General features: G+C 38.5%; 1 protein-coding gene across 1 annotated transcript in view; it reads left to right on the top strand.

Annotated features, from left to right (window-relative positions):
* The window catches only part of TM4SF1 (transmembrane 4 L six family member 1), an 82062-nt gene that overhangs the window by 55915 nt on the left and 2738 nt on the right, over positions 1-23409 (top strand). Inside the window, exons 5-7 of the mRNA XM_044669469.1 lie at positions 2370-2459; positions 9115-9257; positions 14527-14707. Coding sequence (XP_044525404.1) covers positions 2370-2459; positions 9115-9257; positions 14527-14707 — 414 coding nt within the window. The remainder of the gene's footprint in view (positions 1-2369; positions 2460-9114; positions 9258-14526; positions 14708-23409) is intronic.

The raw sequence follows: 23409 nt of genomic DNA, 5'->3' as shown, positions 1-23409 counted from the left end.
TCTTTCTTTCTTTCTTTCTTTCTTTCTTTCTTTCTTTCTTTCTTTCTTTCTTTCTTTCTTTCTTTCTTTCTTTCTTTCTTTCTTTCTTTCTTTCTTTCTTTCTTTCTTTCTTCCTTCCTTCCTTCCTTCTTTCCTTCCTTCCTTTCTTTTTTATGTTTGAGAGGAAGGGGAGAGCTAGGGCTAAGATTATCAAATTTAAAAAGAAAGAAAAAAAATGAGGGTCATAGAACCTTTTTTTTAATTGCACAGATGAAAGCAGATGTCCAGAAAGCATCATGGATAAGTAGCACAGCTTTGAAAGTTATATTTGAATTTTCAATTGCTTACTTAAAGAGAAAAGCAAATTATATGTAATAGAGACTCAAAGATTCACATCCAATCTATTATCTGATCTAGTGTGTATATGGAAATGTTCATTTTACTTGATGTTTGTTAAAAAGTTATTTTTTCCGGAGTGAGGATAGGGGAGAAAAATTACTTAGTTTGCCCAAAGGAAGTGAAATCTTTTAGTAAATTGAATAAATTACAGGAGAAACATCTGGCTATCTCACTATATGTATAGACCCAGAGGACAGAATTATTTAGAAAGATATAACTGAGCTTAGATAGCAGAAAAGCAACAGAAGAAGCTGGAAACTGGGATCCCAGTTATGAGAAAGAAACAATACATTTTGCTTCTTTTATAGTCTGTTCTAAAAATGGAAGCATTTGAAACCCTAAAGAAGTTTAAAATGCAGTATAACTGACGTCCTCTTTTTAAAAAATGGTTCTGGGAAAAGGGGAGGGAACCTGTCATTCTTATCTGATATAAAGACTAAAAATGAGACAATTGTGTAAGAAGTAGTCTGGAGCAGTAGATAAGAATGCTGGGCTTAGAGTCCATAAGATCTGGTTTCAAATCCTACCTCAGAAACCATCTCTGTGAGGCTGAGCAAGTGTAATTTCAACTCTGTGTGCTTCCGATAAGTTCCTAGGACTTTTATCCTCAGTCAGAGATGGTTTGGGATCTGCTTTGGTGAAGGGTTTCCACAAAGCCGGCTCACAAAACTATGACTTCTTATATCAGCCAAAGCATCTGCCATAGGAATTCTACCACCTCAGAGTCTTTGAAAGTATTTAAAATCAGTAAGGAGGTTAATGTGACAAGTTTAGAGAGCTAAGATTAAGGATGGATTCTGCTTGTGATTCCAGAATTCTTACTGTGTGACCCTGGGCAAGTCATTTAACCCTATTTGCCTTATTTTCCTCATCTATAAAATGAGCCAGAGAAGGAAATAGCAAACCACTCCAGTATCTCTGCCAAGAAAACCCTAAATGGGGTCATGAAGAATCAAACACAGCTAAAACAATTGAATAGCAATAAAGGGAACTTTCAGATAAGGAAGCTCCCTTACAAATTCAGACCAGTAATTTCTCAGCAATTTTATTGTCTTAGGGTTGTCTTGAACCCTGAGAAGGTCAGAGATTTGCCTGAAGTCCCATGGACAGTATGTATCTGAGACAGGACTTGAACCCCTGTCTCCTCATCCATGTCTCTATTCCCTGCTATCTCTTTAGATAGTCAAAGACTAGAAATTCTGGCTACAAAGTTAGAAAAGTGGAAGTAAACTCAGCTTTGTTTCCTGCCTGAGATTAATGTTTCAGTGGAGAATCCTCTCAGAACTACAAGCCTCACAATACTTTGGGGACCTAGAATGATAAATCAAAATTCTTTCCAGGAACTAAACTTTGAATTTATGAATCAAAAATGTTACATGGAGTGAACCGCATTCATTTATGTAGACAAGCATCCTGGATAATTCAGAGAACAGGCTGCACTTTATTTCTTGACTTTGATGTAGAGTGAAGTGTCTCTCACTGTTCACCAACTTCCCTTCGATCTTAATAAATTGAGGGAGAATTGGCTGGTGAGTTCACAGACTGAGTCAGTGAGAGAACTGGGAAGAGCTCAGTCCCCTTCCTCTCATCCATTAGCCATTTCCTCCTCCTTTATCATGAGCAATCACTAGATGAATAAAAAAGACAGCTAGGAACCACAGTGGACAGAGTGCTGGTCTAGAACCCTGAAGACCTGAGTTCAAATCTGGTTTAAACACTTGCTAGCTGTGTGACCTTAGGCAAGTCACTGAGCCCTGTTTGCCTCAGTTTCCTCATCTGTCAAATGAGCTAGAGAAGGAAATGGCTAACCACTCCAGGATCTCTGCCAAGAAAACCCCAAATGGGGTCACAAAGGGTTGGACATGAGTGAAAACCACTGAACAACAATAACAAGAAAATGAATGAAAAGTGATTTTAGAAGATAAGCATCCTAATGACTCTTGGGAGGCTAAAGCTTCATCCTTAAACCTTTTACCTCTTCTCTCCTCCAGATGCTTATAGTAGCAGCAGCTCTCCTAATACTGGAGAGGGATACACCGTATAAATGCTGTCAGAGTGAGAACTGCAGCAAAAAATATATGGTAAGGGCTTTGCTTCCTAAGTAGCTCTGGGTTTCCTGAACTCTTCTCTCTTCAATAAGATAGTGACAGTATATAATGCTGTACTATATTCCAGTTCCATAACTGAACAACTAAAGCCTGGGTTCAAAAACTACTTGTTGCTCCTTTCAAATAGCCCAAAACTAAATATTTTTAAAAATATATCAATTACATAATTTTCAGTGACACTATTTAAGAGTGCAAAGGGAAGGGAAGGGGGTGGATCGAGAGAGTTTGTTCCCTCTCTCCTACATAATTTTTTTTCACAGAATTTCTTTTAAATTTTATTGCATGACATCATTGAAGCATTAAACATGGCTTTATGTGGATGACTGGCTCTTGAAAGCCTGGCCCAGTATTACTACTATCTCCTCTGTTTTGGGGTCTATACAATAGCTTGACAGAATATTTGAATTGTAAGAGAGATCATTCAGTCTATTTTACAGGTGAAGAAATGGCCTCAGACAGAAGTGACTTGTCCAGGGTCATTAAGTAGTAAGAATGTGAAAATCCAACATTCTTCTTAAAATTTTTTTTTTAACCCTTGTACTTCGGTGTATTGTCTCATAGGTGGAAGATTGGTAAGGGTGGGCAATGGGGGTCAAGTGACTTGTCCAGGGACACACAGCTGGGAAGTGGCTGAGGCTGGCTTTGAACCTAGGACCTCCTGTCTCTAGGCCTGACTCTCACTCCACTGAGCTACCCAGCTGCCCCCATTCTTCTTAAATTTTGTTACTACTTTGTAACTATTTTTAAACTTTAATTTATTTATTATGTTACTTTTATTTATTTAGTCTTTTGCAACTATTTCCAATTAAGGGATTTTTATGTACTTTATATATATTTATAGTATATAACTGTAATTATATATACTTATATAGGGAGAAGTGACTATACATACATACATCCCACTGATGGCTATAGAGATATCGTATGTAATAACTCCTCAGAAAGAGCTGGCATTTTTAGAATTTTAGGACTTTCCCCCTATAGAGTATGGACATGATTATTGGCACCTCATTTGACCGAACTAGGGAAAAGTGGTAGCAATGAGTGGAAAATAAAAAGGAAAAATGGCATCCTGGATCTTGGAAGAGCAGTACCTCAGTATGATATAAGGAAAAATTCCCCAGCAATCAGAGCAATCCCAAAGTGAGCTAAGTTACTGTGTCGGGAGGGAGTAGCTTCCTTCTCTTTAACATCTTTAAGCAATGGCTCGATGGTTGTCATCAAAACCAAGCAAAAAGCATCTGCCAGGAAGAGCATTTGTGGTTGTTTTCTAGATAGGCTTGGGCTCTTCTAATTCTGAACTTCTCTGTTTTGTTTTTTAATTCTTCGTTATTTGACTTTTTAATTTGTCTTCCCATCTTGGCTTTAAGTTCTGTCTCTACATGCCCATCTTCTAGCACTGCCCATCCAGTAACCTCAGATCAATGAAGAAGGTAGCAGAGTATAGGGGGAAAGCACTGCATTTGTTCATTAGTAATTCTGAGTCTCTTTTAGTGTCTTTACTACTTGGTGACCTTGGGCAAGTCACTTCTCTCCAAGGCCATTTCTTTGCCTGTAAAATGGACGGAATGATCTCCCTTCCAATTCAAATATTCTAGGTTAAATCATCATATGAGTCACAAAACAGAAGAGATAGAAGTAATAGTTGGGCCAGACTTCCAAGAGGGTGAGGGAAAAGACATGGGGCTATGAATTTGGGGTTGGAACTAGGGCTAACTCAAGAATCAGACAGTCTTTCTGTTTTATCTCATGATTACCTTTTACTCTCGAGAAGAACTTCTTCTAGGAGTAGACACAGCTGGCAACATCTAGGGAACGATGACCAAGTTGTTCTTGGACAGGGACAGACTACATGAAAGGGACACAGTGTAAAATTTCCTGATCGTCAGTCCCCAAAGATATCTTCCTACCACCTTAGCTATGTCAATTGTTTTTTTTTTAGCTTTACCAACTCACTACAGGCAAACCATACAGTTCTTGATGTCCCAGGAGTTCTCGGTCAGTTCTGCTGTTCTAAGCAGCCTACTCAATATTTTTTTCTATATGTTTTGGCAAAAAAAATTCTTCTTTAATCAGGGCTCCAGGGTGAATTTGTTGTACTCAGCCCACAACGGGTTTTAATCTGGGATTCTATAAACCATTATATGTATGGTTGGTAGAGACTTTAGAGTTCATCTCCTCCAGCCTTCTCTGATGAGGAAATTGAGCCTCACAGAGACAGAGTGACTTGGCTAAGGTCAAGTGATAAGCTCTTGGCAGAGCCAAGCCTTAGGACTCAGGCTAGGGCTCTGTCTACCACATCACAGTGCCTCCTACTAGGGAATGCTCTTCCCTCCATTTTTTTCCAATGAAAATTAACAAATAGCCAGAGAGAAGAAGCATTTCTATTTTAAAAAAGAGAAGGAGGTAGGAGTAGAGAAGGAGAGAGAGGGAGAGAAGAAGACAGAGAGAGAGGGAGGGAGACAGAGACAGGGACAGACAGACAGAGACAGGGAGAAAGAGAGACAGAAAAAGAGAGAGGAGAGGGAGGGAAAGGGAAAGAGAGAGGGAGAGACAGGCAGACAGGCAGTCAGGCAGACAGACAAACAGTCAGAGAGAGACAGAGAGAAGGAGGGGAGAGAGAGACAGAGAAAGAGATGGGGAAGGAGGGAAAGAGAAAGAGAGAGGGAGAGACAGACAGACAGACAGGCAGGCAGACAGACAAACAGACAGAGAGAGACAGAGAGAGGGAGGGGAGGGAGAGAGACAGAAAAAGAGAAGGGGGAAAGAGGGAGAGAAAGAGAAAGAGAGACATACGGACATACAGACAGAGAGGGAGAATGACAGAGAGAGGGAGAGAGCAGGAAAGGGTAGGGGAAGAGGAAGAGCAGATAACCATAAATTTGAAGCAAATCATAAAAGACTACATAAGTAGCAGGTGCTATTAAGTGTGTCATGTGGTGTTCCTTTCATATCCTTGTGAAATCTATCTGAATTTGTACTTTAATCTATAAATTGATCTTTTGTACTAGGAAACAATAGAATAACTTGAAATATATTTGGGAGAACTATTTCCATTCGAGAATCTCCCTTTTTCCAGGTTTATCCAAGAGCTGATACAATACATTTCTTTCTTTCCTTTTTTTAACCCTATTTCCAATTTTAACCCTATATTTCCTACTATCATTTCTAAGACAGAAGAGTAGCAAGAGCTAGGCAATTGGGGTTAAGTGATTTCCCCAGGATCACATAGCTAGGAAGAGATTGAGGCTGGATTTGAACCCAAGACCTTTTAACTGATACTATACATTTCAATCAATAAATAAGGATACCTTAAACACCATTTAATGTGTAAGACAATGAGGATATAAGAAAAAAGGAATAGAAGCTTGATCTCTGATTTCACCAGTATAGGGAAGTTCCAGGTGTGGAAACTCCCTTTCCAATACAATCAAATTATTTTTTTCATGTGGGTGATTATATCTTTTTTAAAATTAATTTATTTAGACTATTTTTTCCATAGCTACATGATTCATGATTTTTCTTTCCCCTTTTTCCTCCCCACTCCTGGAGCTGACAAGAAGTTCCACTGGGCTTTATACAGGTATCATTGTTCAAAATCTATTTCCATGTTATTCATATTTGCAGTAGAGTGATCTTTTAATACCCAAACCCCAATCATATCCCCATTGAACCACATGATCAATCATATTTTTTTCTTCTGCATTTCTACTCCCACAATTCTTTCTCTGGATTGTGGTTAGCATCAGTTCAACACTTTTTTTTTTGTAACTTAAATGGTCTTAGAGAGTTGTCTGGAGTATGGAGGGGGTAAATGACCTGCCCAGGATCATTCAGCTGATATGAGTCAAAGAAAAGATTTTAATTCAGGTCTTCTAGGCTTCAAGTCTGGTTTAACATCTACTAGACCTCTGTTGGAATACAATTAATAAATATTTGTTGATCAATTAATTGATTGTTAAAACATTTATGGATAAATAAATACTAAATATATCCAATGCAATTTCATCATTGATGAACAAAGAAATGGGAGGATTAAGAAAGGTCTCTGGTAGGAGGTAGAACTTGAACCTTGAAGGAGTTCCAAGTTCCAAGATACAGAAAAAAAAGGAGGGAAAGCTCTCTAGGCATGGGGGGGCAGGGGAGCAATCTATACAAAGGCATAGAGGCAGGAGATGGTATTTTATATACATGTTACAGTAAATAAGTCAAGTTGGCTAAAACACAAAATGTATGTGGAATAATATATAATCAACTGGAAAGACTAGAGTCAGATTGTGAAGGACTCTAAATACCCAAAGGATGGAATTTGCAATTTGTATTAGAGGCAATAGGTAGCAATCAAAGCTCCTTGAACAGAGGAGTGACATGAGATGGCTTAGATGTCCCATTGCCTCTTCAAGCTCACTCTATTATCTCTATGTCTTGACAGAGACAGAAAACCACATTGCCTTCTCTCCAAATTACTTTCTTTTTAATCTCATATCATCACTCTGACTTCTCTCATTGTCAATGGAATCTTTATTCTCCCAGTCATTCTGGCTCAAGAGCTTGAAGTATTTATTTGACTTCTCCCTATCTTTTGGCCCCCAAACCAATTTTTGCCTGAGTATTATCAATTCTTTCTTCTTAATGTCTCTGATATCTATTTCTTTTTAAATTTTGTAAAATTTATTTTAATTTTTCCCCATATCTATTTCCTTCCTTTTATGCCCTCTGCCACCATTTTAATTCAGACTAATACCATCTCTCATGCCTGGACCATCTCAAGAGCCTCCTACCTAGTCTTCTTGACTCTCATCTCTCCCCTCTCCAATCTATATACCAATGAAAAATTCTGAAAATCTGCTTTCTTTATACTCCACTGCTCTAAAACTTTTCATGGCTCCCCTTTGTCTTCAGGATAAAATTCAAACTCTTTAACCTGATAAATGAGGGCATTCACAATATGGTTCCATTCTATCTTTCTGGTTTTTTTCCTACTCCTTTACATGAAGTTTTCAGAACAACCAAACTAGTCTATTCACTGTCCTCTAAACATGGCATCCACATTCCCATATTTGAACCTTTGCTTCCACTGTTTTTCCCACCTTAGATGTCTTGTCCCAACTTTCTGTCTTCAAGGCTCAGCTCAGATGCTAACCTTTCTGTATAGCTTTCCCTGATCACCCTAGTTCATGAGACTCTTCTTACTCTGAACTCTCACAGTACTTATTATTTATATATCTTATTTGGGAATTCTCACATACTCTTTATACAAATAGTTATAGTTTTATGTTTCCATACTTTATCTAGAGGCACTATATTATGATGAATAGATTGCTGGGCTTAGAACCAAGAAAAACTTCATTCGATTCCTACTTCTAATTCTATTAGCTATGTGATTTGTCAACTAAGCTATTTAATAATGTACGTTACACTGGAAGTTCCCTGAACTGATGATATCAGAGATTCTACAGGTTGTCAAATGCATTTATCTTTCCAATTTGGTTGTAGAATCTTTGAGAAAATAGCTGTGTCTTCTACTTTCATGTGTCCCCAAGGTGATGTACCTTGAACATAATAAGGGCTTAATAAATTATTGTTATTTCATACATTTCAAATATTCATATTTCATATTTGTGTAGTTAATATGAATCCCTATACAACTTTTTGCCATAAATTAATTATATGGTCTACATAACACAAAACTACAAACTCTTTGACCAATAAGGCAAGACTGGTTTATATCAGTGATTCCCAAAGTGGGCACCACCGCCCCCTGGTGGGTGCTGCAGCAATCCAGGAGGGTGGTGATGGCCACACTTTTTTCGTATTACATTCTATTCTGAGTTTAATAAATAGTTTCATAATTTCCAGGGGGCGCTAAATAATATTTTTTCTGGAAAGGGGGCGGTAGGCCAAAAAAGTTTGGGAATCACTGGTTTATATGATGCCAAACTAAATGATAATTTAAGGGGCAGCTAGGTGGTTCAGTGGATAGTGATCCAGATCTGGAGATGGAAGGTACTGGCATCAAATTTGACTTTTGACACTTCTGGGCGAATCAATTAACCCCAATTGCTTAGCCCTTATGGTTCTTCTGCCTTGAAACCAATACTTAGTATTGATTCTAAGCCAGAAGTTAAGAGTTTTAATAAAAGTAAGTAAGATAAAGATATTGTGAAATGGACTTTTCAAGTCATTAGAAGCAGAGCTTGGGTGAGGTAACTGGTACTTTGTCCCTGGGTACCAAATATAAGTACTTGAAGTCCCCAGAAACTAGAAATAACAGAGTTTAGCACTTAGTTATCAAGAACAATTAGAATGGAAAGTTACCAAGATGGCAGGTTATATAGTCCACTTCACTATATTCCTCCTTCACTTCTGCTCACCCTCAATCTCTCAATCAAAGAAGAGTTTCATGTGACTTTCCCCAGGTACAGATTTTGTTTCTTGCCTAAAATTGAAAATATCTAGTTATAAATCTGCAAATCAGTTAGATTTAGAGTGGAAATTTGTTTGTTGACACGTTAAACAAGGAGGTAAGTTCAAGCCAGATTGAGAAAGGAAGTAACTGTATGATAATTCACTGCAAATACCCTCGGTCTCATTTAATGTCACTGAAATTCTTCTATATTTAATTTAGAGTTTACTCTCCATTATCTTTTCTGTCCTTGGAATTGCTTTCTCTGGATATTGCCTGGTGATATCAGCGTTGGGTTTAGTGCAAGGACCATATTGCCGTACCCTCAATGGCTGGGAATATGTCTTTGAAGACACCACAGGGAGGTAAGATGTAACTTCCCAATTCATGGAAGCTAGGGAAGGCATCTAGCATTCACCCATTTATTCATAATTCCCTTTAGTATTTGGAGTTCAATACAAATTTATTTTTGGAACAAATCAAAAAATAAACACGGTTCTCCAAAATGGCAGTATTCATTAATAGATGCAAGCGTAGAATGTTTTTTTGTTCATGAAAAAATCTACATCTATTTAATTTTCCCCCCTTAACCACTGGAAACAATGGTTATTCAGTGCTCAAGGGTTACCAGAAAGCTATAAAATAATGGAAGCTTTTTGTAAATGTCCTAGAATGGAGCTTACTTGAGGAGGAGTGAGGGCAAGGTAACACGATGAAAATTATAGGTGAGTGACTGAGTTAGGATTTTAGTCATATACTTTCACGAGTACTTCAAGCTTGTAGATGTTTTTTTTTAACCCTTACCTTCTGCAGGTAAATAGTAAGGGCTTAATTGTTAAATGACTGAAAGACTTTATTTCCTAAGTCAGTTCCAATCACTGTCTCAATGAAGTGAATTCCCACACCATTACTCTTGCTTTGCCTAGTATCTTTTTGGCAGTAAGGGAAGTAAGACATAGTGGGACAAGTAGGGACAAAAGCTTTTTCTCTTAGTCACTAATTGGGAAGATCTCACATGGCTGGCAGCTGGGCAGGGACCCACAAAGGTAGCCAAGTGGAAGAAGGAAGTGGCTCTGTCATGGAAAAATCTGAAGCCTTTAAACGAAGAATCAACTGGCAAGTGATTGATTTCTGTCTTTGTCTCCAGTCCCCAATCCTGAACCTTGATTTTGTCTTCCTGACCCATTGTCTGGCCAAAGTTGGCACTTAATAAATATTTGTTGAAATAAATGGATTAGCTGCCCCCTACCATCACTAGGGCAGTATTCAGTTGGATAGCCTGTATTTACTCCCCCGATAAACAATCCTTAAGCTGTCCCTGGAATTCTTCACATCCTGAAGATTGCCCTTGATGTTGGTCACCATTGGCATCCTGAGTTAGACTTGACACTTCTCTTGTTCTTGGCTCTTCCTCTATCAGATAAGGGGACTAGATGACATGGCTGAAGAAGTCTTTCCCAGTTCTAAATAAAAATGAATGGAACTAGAGATGGGGAGGGGGTCATTCCAGAATGTGAACTTCCCCATTGCTCTAAACTCTCTTAAGTGTTGGTGGGAGGATTAAGGGAGACAGCTGTATAACAGATAGAACATAAGTGAAATTCTCATGCTGCTTGAGTATTGCTTGAAGTTCTGCAGGAATAAAAGTAAGGTTCAGGTATCCATGGTAACCCAACCTGACACATAGTGTGTATGTGTGTGAGGGGGCTGGGGGAAGACATCAAAGTGATCTTGGCATTTATGATCCAGGATGAACCCAAGGATTCATGGATGGATCACTGATGGAGCAATCCTTCACTCACACTGGCTTCCTATGAGAATAGATTCAGTATCACATCCTAAAACTAAAAAAGGAAACCATTCATGGGAGTGAGCACCCTTATAGAAATCAATAAAAAACTGCTTATCCTATATGATGGATTATAGGAGCCTAGGATAATTGAGAGCTGGAAGGTACCCCAGAAGCCATCCAGTACAATCATGTCATTTTACACCTGAGAAAACTGAGACCCAGATGAGGAGTGACTTCCTCAAGGTCATGAAGGTATCAATCAAGGAACAGAAATAGTATTCAGATCCAGAGTGGCAAAAATGTGAAATGGGTTGTCTCAGGAGATAGTGATCTTCCAATCAGTGGAAGTCTGGAAGTCTATGATCATTTATATGATGCCCCACCCCCCCCATCCCTAGTTCCATCCATTTTTATTTAGAAGTGAGAGAGACTTCCTCAGCCATGTCATCTAGTCCCCTTTATTCATAAGATTATAGAGAAGACTCTTGTTCAAGGATGGGTTGGACTTTTCAACCCGGAGGATCTATGGCTTCCTTTAAGTCCCAACTAAAACCTCATCTTCATCAGGAAGCCTTCCTCAACCCCATTTCATTTCAATGCTTCAGTCCACATTAATTATTTCCTATGTATCCTACATAAACTTGTTTTGTAAATATTTACACACTGTCTCCCCATTAGACTGTAAGCTCCTTGAGGCCAAGGACCATCTTTTGCCTCTTTTTGTATCCTCCATGTTTAGCAAAGTGCCTAGCACATAGAAGGTACTTAATAAATGTTTATCGACTTATTGATTGATTGATTAGATTGGTGCCCAGATGGGCTGACATCAAAGTTCTACAAAAGTAACTGGGGCTAAACTGTCCAGATCTGGAAAAAAACACACACACAATGACTACAATCATATGAATTAAAAATGCACACACACACACACACACACACACACACACACACACACACACACACCTCTCTTTTCTTTGCAGATGTGGGGAACAACAGTTATGGAATATTGTATTTATTGTCATACATGGTTGATTTTCTCTTTGTTGGAAGGAATCACTTTCAGGGTTGGAAGCAGCAACTAGAGGGGTGGATAGATATATTCAGAAATGAGAGTGGCATGAAAATGAAAGATACATAAGATATTATTGAATTGAACCTGATGTGGAGAACTTCAGCAATACCCCTGGGTGCCACATGCCACAGGGATGCCCAAGGCAAGACTGAGAAGAAGAAAAAAGAGAGAGGAGAAAAAGTCCAAGAAACTGAGGTGAGAGTAGGAAAGGAAAGAGAAAGCAAAATAAAGAATGTGGGTCAGAGAAAGAAAATGAATGAGGGAAAACCATGTAGAATCGAGGAAGAGAAAAGAGAGGTCCACACCTGTGGGGGAATAGGAGCATTATCTACATAGATGCCACAGGCTGTCTGTTTCTGCTAAGAAAGTTCTGCTATTAACTCAGCTGGAACTGGTTCACAGGATCTTAGAACTGGAGCAATATAGGATCTCAATGACCTTCTAGTCCAACCCTTCATTCTACGGATAGGAAACTGAGGCTCAAGGAAGTTAAATGAGTACTCAAGGTTATAGAGTACTAATGATAGGGGCAATTTGAATTCAGGTTCTTTGATTCAAGAATCACTGTCCTTTCTTTGGAGGATCTGGAAGAGTTGAAATTAGGTTTACAGCAGAGCAAAATTGGGTGCTTAAGAGTTCGAGTCTTACTCACCAGCTGCTGCCTCTCTTTGATTCTCTTCCTGTCCTTCCCCCACCTCCATCAGCAGCTTTGGTCTTGGCTTTCACCTTCAGGATGAGGAGGTGGCTGTGTTTATCCAATGCTTCATTTAACACCAGATTTTCATAATTGAGGATATGACCTTTCAGGTTTACAATGGGACAAAATTCTCAGCCTTGAATTTGGATTCACAGAATAGCAACTCTTCCCACAAAAATGACTTATAAACAGGCAACTTTAAATCAGTCTGCCAAAGAGATCTTTGCAGTGAGATGCTTAGTCATGCAAACACAGATTAAAAAAACCAAAAGAAAACAAAAGCTAAGCCAAATGACACATATATGTTAAGACAGAACTGGAAATGAGCCAGAAAATCTGTCAAAGGATGAAACTTGATCTGTGAGTCCAGTGGGGCAAGAGGGTATGCTTTTAGGTTTCCATCTCTGTTAGATTATGGTCAATTGTTTTGACTGAGCAGAAGACTGGAATCATAGGATTGGAAGGGACCACAGAGTCAATCAATGGCTCTACATGGATCCCTCCACCACTCCCAAACATAACCCCAAAGTGACCATCTAACCTTCCTTTGAAGACCTCCAGGGATGGAGTTCTCATGAAGGCAGTCCATTCCACTTTTGGACTTTGAGTCGTTAGGATGGTTTTCCTGATAGCTGAAGGGAGTGTGCCTCCACCCATCACTCTAGCTTTTGTCCATTTGGAAAGAGCTTTTCAGCCTATCCTGATTCTACCACAACCCCATAGATGCAGGGAAATTGATAAAATTCAAATAATGCAATTGGGGACCAAGTTGAGAAGAGTTTGGCCTAATTCTTTTGACCATTTCCTTATATTCTTGCCCATGGTCAATTCCACTCCTGCCTCTTCTGTGACTACTCCAACTCACAGTGATTTCTCCCTTCTCTGAACTCCTAGAGAATTCATTACTTCTTCCAACACTTTGGTATTTGACCATGTATCATCTTATACTGTTAAGGCTAGAGGGAAGGCTAGAAGAGAGATAGTTGTGGCCTAGAGAATATAAGGCTGACCTTGGAATGGGATTCCAAAAAGGATTCTAATCCCTTCTAACCCTTTTCTGGGTCTCAGTAAAATGAGGAGGTTGGATTAAATAATCGTAAAGGTCCTTTCCAGCTCTCAATCAATGCCAGAGGAGTATTATACACAGTGGCAGCAATATCTTTTGATGAACAGCTGTGAATGATATATTACTGAATTTTTACAGAATAATTACAGAATTATTCTCAACAATGCAATGATCCAAAGCAATCCCAGAGACTCATGACAAAAAAAATGCCACCTGAGAAAGAACTGAGGAACGCAGGCTGAAACATACTATATTTCATTTTCTTTCTTTTCTTTATTTGAGATCTTTTCCACAAAATGACTAATAGAGAAAATTGTTTTACATGATTACATATGTAAAACCTATATCAGATTGTTTACCATCTTATGGAGAAGGGAGGGCAGAGTCAAAGAAGGGAGGGAATTTAGAGTTCAAAAATTAAAAAAAATGAATGTTAAAAATGTTTTTATGTGTAATAAGATAAAAACTTTAAAAAATAAAAAAAATAAATCAATGGTCCCATAAGTGATGAATAAAGAATTGGCTTTAAAGACCAGAAAATCTGGCTTCAGGACTCATTTCTGATATAACCTGGGAATATCTCTGTGAACCTGGGAAAATCGTTCAACCTCTCACTTGTCATCAGGCATCTCTGTCTGATGACTGACACGAAGAGTTCAAGAGACGGTAACAGCTAGTTGAAGAAGTTCCCTCACTCAGGGATTCCTAATGCCAGAGAAATTACAGGCTCAGGCTCTATTTCTCTTCTGTCCTCTAGTCTTAAGCACTCGATTGCAAACCCCTTGAGTGTACAAGCTAATTTTATCTCCTCCACATTTTGGGGGGGGGTACAAACCACACCAGCCAGTCCAGTGCAATAAATTATAGCAAAAGCTTAAATAAACCCTGTTGCAAGAATGAATGAATGTTAAGACAGCTTTGCATTTTTCAGTTACTTTACATTGTTCTAGATGGTATAAAAATGAAAGTCATTGGTCTCATTTTGTCTGTTTTCCCTTCTGTCCCAGTTTCCTCAGGGATCCTAGCACATGGAGCCAATGCCTGGAGCCTGCTCATGTTGTTGAATGGAATATTATTTTATTTTCTATTCTTATAACACTCAGTGGCCTCCAAGTCATCATCTCTCTCATCAAAGTAATCATTGAACTCAGAAAACTACTGTGTACAACCTACTCAGTCATAATACAGGTAACTAATTCTTAAAATTTCAGGGCAAAGAGAACTAGGACTTCTCCCATTCTTGAGCTCCTCTCATTTTTCTGTAAAGTTCTGTAAATCATTTTCTCTCACTTTTTCTCAAATGGATCTCTTCATTTTTATTTCCATTGATCTTACCCTAGATTAGACCATTATCACCCACCTAATGACTAGAGTATTAGAAACTGCCTTCCAACTAGCCTCCCTGCCTCTGGACTCTCCTCATCCCACCTGTTTTGGAAAGGCAGCATGGTGGTGCAGGGGTTCTGCATCCCCATTGGCTGGACTCCCTTCACACATTCCCCCATTCCCTAGTCTCCATGTGTCCAATTCTTCCATCTTCCAATGCCCCGTTCAAATACTTCCTCCTTTTTTCCCCTCATCTTTTCCTTCCTTCCTCTTCCTCCATGAATCTTTCTTCAGTCTCTCCAGATATGAATTATTCCTTCCTTTTCTTCAGATCTGCAGTCTTGCATTTATGCATGGATATAGACAATACTTAAAATATGTTGGATAAAAGTCACTTGTGCATATGTCTTATGAGAGTGTTTGGTGCAATTTCATATGTATGGTAAATATTTCTATTTCTTGCCTCTTTAATGAATGGGAGAAAGAGTGGAGGGAGGGAGAGAATGTGGAACTAAAAAATGAAAATAAAATAAAATGTGTAGGAAGAGGCAATTTGGTAACCCTGGAACTTGGAAAACCTGGATTCAAATCTTGCATCTTCTACTTATAACAGTGTGCCATAGGCAAGTCACTTAACTTTTGTGATTGACAATTTCCTCATCTGTAAAATGGCAGCCATAAATCAGATTCACTTACCTTTTATGATCCACAGTTTCCTCATCTGTGAAATGGTGGTCATAAATAAGATAGTAGGTAACACCTAGGTTCAATGTGAGGACCAAATGAGTTAAGAATGAAAATTACTATATAAAAACCAGTCGTGAGTATTGTTAAATATTGTATAAAAATATGTTGCATAATAATATTATAATATATTGCATAATAATATTATATTCTCTGCCACTTTATCAACCCTTTGACATTAGGGCCTGTGCATTTTTGTGTCCCTCAAAGCATCTTACATACTCTCAAGAAGTATTTGGTAGATGAGGGGCACCTAGGTGGCCCAATAGAGTGTGAGGCCTGAAATTGGGAGGATTTGGGTTCAAATCTGGCCTCAGATACTTCCTAACTGTGTGACCCTGGACGAGTCACTTAACTCCAAATGCCTAGCCCTTGTCTTCCTGTTTTAGAGTTGTTATTTGGACAGAAATTAAAGGTTTAAAAAAGAAGCAGCAGCATTTGGTAAGTGGATGAACAGAGATCATAGAACTTATTAATTCCAAATTGTCTGGACTAGGGAAAGTAAGACACTCATTGTATATTTGTATATTCTACAATGTCCCTCATTGCTCTAAGGACAGTAGCCCAGGGCAGGAGGCAGGGACCCCAAAACTGGTGAATTAGTCGCTTCCATTCATGGCATTAGAACTGCAAGGAACTGGCAGGAAATTAGATTTTCTGCATCAAAAGTGGTCTTTTCTCTCTGAAGTCATCCCTTCTAGACTTGATGAGGATATGGAAAACCCAGACCTAACCCTAGAATTTGGACAAACAACTCAGGAACCTTCCCCTAAAAGTAGGGGAGGTTCGATTTGCCAATGGCATTCCCTAAGTCTGTGTGTCTTGCCAGTTAAATAGGAGTTGGTCAGTTAACAAAAAACCTGTTCTGTGCCAGATAGTGTGCTAAGTGCTGAGGGTACAAGGAAAGCCCCTCTCCCCCTCCCAAAACTATATACAGGGATCTACGTGTATGTGTGTGCGTGCACAGAACTCCTGCTCTCAAGAGATTCATGGTCTAATGAGAAGACAACATGAAAACAACTGGGTACAAACAAGACAGATAGGCAATGAATTACAGTTCACCACTATGGAAAGGCACAAGGGTTAAGAAGGACAGAGAAAGGCTTCTTTCACTGGACTTCAACTGAGATTGATGGAAGCCAGAGGGCTCAAGAATTGAGGATGAAGAGGGAGAGAATTCCAGGCATGAGGGACCATCAGTGAAAATGCATAAAGGTGAAAGACAAGAGTATCCCATGCAAAGAATAGCAAAGAGATCAGCATCAGTAGATAAAGAGTGCTTGGGGAAATTGAGGCATAAGAAGACTGGAAAGGTAGGAAGGAGTCAAGTAATAAAACTTTTGAACCTGAAACAGAAGTGTGTTGTTTTTTTTAAACCTTGACATTCTGGCTTGTTATCAGAGAGGCAAGGACTAGGAAATTAGAATTGAGTAATCCCACTTAATTTTAGGAAGTATATGAGGCTAGATTTGAACCCAAGTCCCCTGGACTCTAGCCCTGACTTTCTAGCCACTGTGCTACTCCTAAAAGAGAAGATTTTATATTTGATTCTAGAGATAATAAGGAACCACTAGGGTAAACATATAAGGAGGTGACATAGTCAGACACACATTTTAGACATCTGAATGAAGGATGGGTTAGAGTGTGGAGAGACCTGGGGACAAGCTGTTGCACAAGTCCAAGTATGAGGTGTTGAGGTTCTGCACCAGGGTAATGGCAGTGTCAGAGGAGGAAAGATGGCATATAATAGAGATGTTGCAAAAGTAGAATCAACAGGAATTGTCAATAGCTTGGCTATAGGGAATGGGGTGGCAAGAGAGAGTGAAGAATGGAAAGATGATCGTGAGGGTGCAAGCTGGAATGATTGGGAGGACAGTAGTACTCTCAACAATAATAGGGAAGTTAGGAAGAGTGGAGGATGGAATGGTAAAGATGAGTTCCATTTGAGCCATGTTGAGTTTAAGATATATCTTCTGAAGCTTTTGGGAATGTTAATTAGATAAGTGGAGATGTGAGTTTGGAAGTCACTGGAAAGGTGAGAGCTGAAACAACTAGATCCAAGAATTTCCTACAGAGATGATCATTGGATTAATGGGAGCTGTTGAGATCATAGAAGGAGAAGAGAAGAGGCTTTGAGGGAGCCTAGATAGACACCTACCATTGGTAGTGGTGACCTGGATGAAGATGTAGCGAAGGAGACTGAGAAGGAGATGTCTGGCAAGTAGGAGGAGGACCAGGAGAGAGCAACGTCACAAAGACTTGGAAAGGATAGAGACAATCAAGGAAAACTGAGTTAATTCATTTTCTACAGACAACGGCAACAGAAAGCTCAAGAAAGATGAGAACTGAGAAAAGGTTATTAGATTTGGCAATTAAAAGAGCGTTGGTACCATTAGAGAGAGTAGTTTCAGTCAAATAATGATGAAATTGGAAACCAGATTGTAGAGCATTAAGAAGAGAGAGGGAAATAAGTGGAGACACTGATTATGGAAGGCCCTTTCAAGGGATTTGGCCAAGAAAAAGAGAAGAAGAAATACAGGCTGAGAGCTGATGGTGATGAAAGCATAAAACGAGAATTTTCTGGGAACAAAGGAGAAATGAGTAATTTATTATTTCTATTTGTGAAATAGAATGATACATGTCTCCATCTATGTATGTAACAGGTATATTTATAGATGCTATTTATTTTATTCATTTAAAACACTTGTGTCTGAACAAATTCTACAATGTAAACTAGATAGTTATCTAGTTACTCTGAATAGTAGAGTTTAGCCAGATAAATCATAATTCTCAGTGGAAAGAGCAATAGCCCTGGAGTCACAGGCACTGAATTAAAATCCTCCTGTCTTTTTTGCTTACAACCTGTGCTATTGTAGGTAAGTCAATTACTCTGGACCTTAGTTTCCTTATTTGTAAAATAAGAAGGTTGATTAAATGGTTATTGGACTCATTTCTAATTCTGAAAATATACTCTAAAGTCTATGGTCCTATCAAATTGGGTCAGAGGGAGAAGGGGATCATCTTTCTGGACCAGCCTGATCGGATACTATTGTCCATATTTTCTCCCACATGTTCTCTCTCCTTGGGATTTTTGTGACACTCCTCTCTTCCTATCTGGCCATTCCTTCTCAGTCTCCTTTATTGGAAGATCAATCATATCACTCTCCCTCATTGTGGACATATCCCAGTGCTCCATCTCTACTCTCTTATTCTCCTTTTTTCTCCTTATATGCTCACTTAGTGATCCAGAGTCATTTATATGAAACCCTAGTCTCTTTCCGGAGTTCCAGTCTGCATCATTGTTAATTTAGTAGTGTTTGACTCTTTCTGACCCCATTTGGGGTTTTCTAGCAACAATACTAAGTGGTTTGCCATTTCCTGTTAGAGCCCAGTCTGCACCACTAATTGCTAAATGCTGCTTCTATTCCATATCTCACATATGCATAGACACCTGAAATTTGACATGGCAGCTAAGTGGCATAATGGGTAGAGCTTTGGACCTAGAAAAAAGTCGAGTTCAAATCCAACCTCAGAAACTAACTGTGTGATCCTGGGCAAGTCACTTAATCTCCATTTGCCTTGCTTTCTTCATCTGTAAAATGTGGCTAATAAGACCACATATTTCCCAAGGTTGTTATGAGAGTCAAATGAGATTTGTAAACATTTTGTAAAATTTAAAATACTATTTAAATACTATGATAATGAGACTGTCCAAACCAGAATCCATCTATTTCCCAAAATCCATCCCTCCTCTAAATTTCCCTATTCTTATCAAGGATACTGGCATCCTTTTAGTCTCCCAGGATCAAAACTTCAAAGCAAACCTCAGCTCCTCAATCTCCCTCACTCCATATATATCTGATCATTTACCCAAATTTGCTATTTCTGTCTCCTTATTTCACATATTCTTTTCTCTGTTCACACATTATCATTCAGAGTTGCATCACTTTTCACCTTGCTATTGCAAAAACTTTCTAATTGACCTCATTGCTCTCCTCTATAATATATTCTCTACAAAACACTCAAAATTACTAAGTGATTTCCTTGTAATATTGTTTTAGAGAAGTCTGTAGTCTTTCTGATGTTTTAGTGTTCATCTTTCTAATTTTAGTAGATATTTCTACTTGTGTTCTATGTTTTTAATTTAATAGTTTTCTTGAAGTCTGTGGTGGTTTTAATCTCTTGAGAATCTATTTTCCTTTCTCTTCAATAGTAGATGGACTACAAAACTGCTTCAGGCTCCTCTCATATCTTCCTTGAGTAGGTAGATTTGGAATGGGGGAAGAGGAGTGACAAATTGGCACCAATGAATTCCAGTCCCTTCTTTTTCAGCTTGTCAGATCATGGGACCAAAACTTCCCTTCCTCCAATCCCTACCAAAATTAACAATCCCATCCCCACCCTGCAATTTGGTGCATGTATGTTTAGAATTGATATTGTTTCATCATCTATGGTGCCTTAAGTAAGTATGCTTAAAAAACTGCTTTAGGGATCTTAATTATCACCTTCCCAGGTATGAGTGTATTCCATTCAACCTTATTGAAAACTGAAAGTTTTCATTTTTCTGTTTACCTTTTTATGCTTCCCTTCAGTGCCAAATTTGGTCATAGAATTTTCTTTTCAGTTCTCTCTCTGTGTGTGTGTGTGTGTGTGCGTGTGTGTGTTTTGTTTTTTTGGTCAGGAATGTGTAGGATTCCTTTCTTTCATTAAATATCATTCTTTTCCCCTGAAAGATTATGCTCAATTTCATTGTGTACGTGATTTTTGGTTGTAAGCCTGAATTCTTTGCCTTTTGGATTCATCATTTCATGCTTTTCAGTCCTTTAATGTAGATGTTGCCAGGTATTATGTATTCCTGACTGTGGCTCCAGAATGTTAGAATTGTTTCCTTCTGGCTTCTTAGAGTATTTTTCTCTTAGCCTGAGAGTTTTTAAAAATTTTTTCTATAATAATCCTGAGATATTTTATTTTAGGGTCTCTTTCAGGAGGTAATTAGTGGATACTTTCAATTTCTATTTCCCCCTCTTGTTCAAGGGCATCAGGGAAGTTTTTATTAATGATTTCTTATAATATGGTGTCCAGGTTCCTTTTCTGGTCATACCTTTCAAGTATTCTGATGATTCTTGAATTGTCTTTCCTGTTTCTATTTTGCAGGTCAGTTATTTTTCCAATGATATATTTCAGATTTTCTTCTATTTTTTCTTCTTTTGATTTTGTCTTTTTGTCCAGATACCTTATTCAATCATTAGCTTTCATTTGTTCAATTCTATTTTTTAGGGAGTTTTTTTTAAATTTTTGTGTCTACTTTTCCATTTAACCCATCACTAGTCTTTAGGAAGTTATTTTCTTCAGTGTATTGTTGTTGTTCTCTTTCCCTTTGACCCATTCTAGTCTCCAATTTGTTGAATCTTTCTATCATTTTTTTTGTTATCTGATTTTTAACTTCTTTTCAAGTTTTTCTCAGAGTTCTTTTAGGGCCTGAATACTTTCTCACTTTCCTCTGAGGCTTCACATTTCCTTTTTGCCACTGTTTTCCTTTTCTGAGCTTATATTTTGATATGCCCTGTCACCAAAGTAACTTTCAAAGATTAGGTGTTTTTCATTGTCTTTTGCTCATCTTTCAAGTTATTTTTTCATCCTCATTACCTTGCCTATCTTTTGAGGTTCTGCTCTGTTTCTGGGATAGAGGGAGTGCTGTTCCAAGCTCACAGTATAGTCCTCTCTTTTGATTGAGGTAGGTCCTGCTGTCTTTGGGTCTCTCCGTGTGAGCTTCAAGGGGGTGACCTAGCTGGCTTCTTTTGGGGAAGCTTGAAGGTGTTTTGTCCAGCTAGATTCTCCTTCCCCTAATATCTCTTTCTGCTATCTCCTATTTCCTATTTTCTCCCTTTCTGGGCTGCTTCTTGCTCTACTCTTTAATTACCTCAGGCCACATGAAAGTGGGGAGGGTTGACATTGGGCTGCTCCTCCACTTTCTCATTTTATTGCCTCAGGCCATTTTGAAATGTCTACTGTTCTATTGTCTCAAGCCATGTGGAAATATTTTAAGAAGATCTACATTCTGTGGGTTGTTCTACTCTTCCTTCTCTCTTTTGGCGTGCTTTCCTTTGTGTTGAGGCACGTTATTTCCTATTTTTGTGTGTTTGTAGGGTTTAGGTGAGCTGAGCATCTTTTACTCCACTATCTTAGCTCCCAGCATGTATGTCTCATTTTTGTTCAGATCAAATGTTTCTACTCATACTTCTCCCCTGTTCTTTTCTAGCTCTTAGTCTTTGCTTCTCTAGCTTGGATTGAGCAGATAATGCTACTTTTTTTTGCAATGTTAGGAGAGTATAAGGTGAATATTCTGAACATAATCTCTGTGATCCTAGAATTCTCTACCTAGAGGCCACCACTCAAAATAAAATAAAATAGAAAAAATTTATAACCCAAAATGAATTGCTTGCCAGCTCTGGGAGTGGGGAGGGAAGAAGAAAGGGAGACAGTTTGGATCATATAACTTTGGAAAACTTATGCGGAAATTTGTAATTACTTGTTATTGATAAAAAAAGAAAATAAAATAAAACTAGTGGCCCCCAACCAAAGAGAAGCCCAATTTCCCCATATCTTTCTTTCTTCTTCTTCACATGACTGGGCAGAATCAATTTCTATTGCTTAGTGCAATGGAGTAGTGGTTGGGTAGGGGATTGAAGTGATAAAAAAATCTCTGCAAAAGGAAGAGAAGTCCTGTTTTGGTCCCAAATCACATGGCTTTGAGTTGTTTTATGCACCTTCAATGAGTAGAGAGGCTTATGAGTGAAAGGTGCTAAGTAAGCAGAAGATTGGAGGTCTCCAGTTTTAATCCCTAAAAGTATTATCTTGTTAGATTTCTTTCTTGTTCTGTGGAATTTAGCAGTAATTCCTCTACCTCTGGGAAATCATTCCTTCTGGGGTGGGGATAGATTTTGAGAGTTAATGAGACCTGGAGAACATGTCTACTCTTCCATTTTATTGACCCAGACACACAGAGTGATGCATTTCTGAATATGTCACTCCTCTACCCTATAATATACAATGGTTCTTTATTATCTCAAGAATCAAATATAAACTTCTCACTTTGGTATTTAAAGCTCTTACTAGTCTGGCCTCAATCTACCTTTGCAGGCTTATTATTTCCCTTCCCGCACTCCATCCTTTGACCAAATTGATCTCCATATTGTTCCTTATACACATCCTTACATCTTCATGCCTTTGCACAGGCTGTCCCTTAGGCATGAAATGCATTCCTTCACCTCTGCCTTAGAATCCTTTGTTTCCATCTAAACACAACTCAATCATCATCTTCTGCAAAAGGCTCTTCCTGACCCTTCCAGGGACTGGGACCTTTCTCTCTTCTCCTATTCTCCTCACTTCCCTAAAAGTTAACTTGTAGAGAAAGATATTTTGGAGTAGAAAGCATGTACTTTACTCTCTGTTGCACTTTTTGTCTCAGAAGAACAAAGATGGTAGAAGATATTTCTCTGTATTGCCCTCTGCTGATGAAAAAACATGGAACAGAAAAGTTGTGGAAAAGAGTAGATTTAGGGAAGGTTTTGTCCATTTTAGGATCAAATTTTTTCAGTTGTATGTAAGTCTTTGTGATTCCACTTGAGGTTTTCTTGGCAAAGATATTGGAATGATTTGCCATTTCCTTCTGCAGCTCATTTATAGATGAGGAAACTGAGGCAAATAGATTTAGGTGAAAGGAAGGAAGGAAAGAAGGAAGGAAGGAAGGAAGGAAGGAAGGAAGGAAGGAAGGAAGGAGAAGAAAGGAAGGAAGGAAAAGAAAGGAAGGAAGGAAGGAA

The sequence above is a fragment of the Gracilinanus agilis genome, chromosome 3, assembly GCF_016433145.1.
Source record: "Gracilinanus agilis isolate LMUSP501 chromosome 3, AgileGrace, whole genome shotgun sequence".
Classification (NCBI taxonomy): domain Eukaryota; kingdom Metazoa; phylum Chordata; class Mammalia; order Didelphimorphia; family Didelphidae; genus Gracilinanus; species Gracilinanus agilis.
The sequence above is the reverse complement of the archived record's forward strand: the minus strand, read 5'-3'. Positions and strand labels throughout refer to the sequence as shown.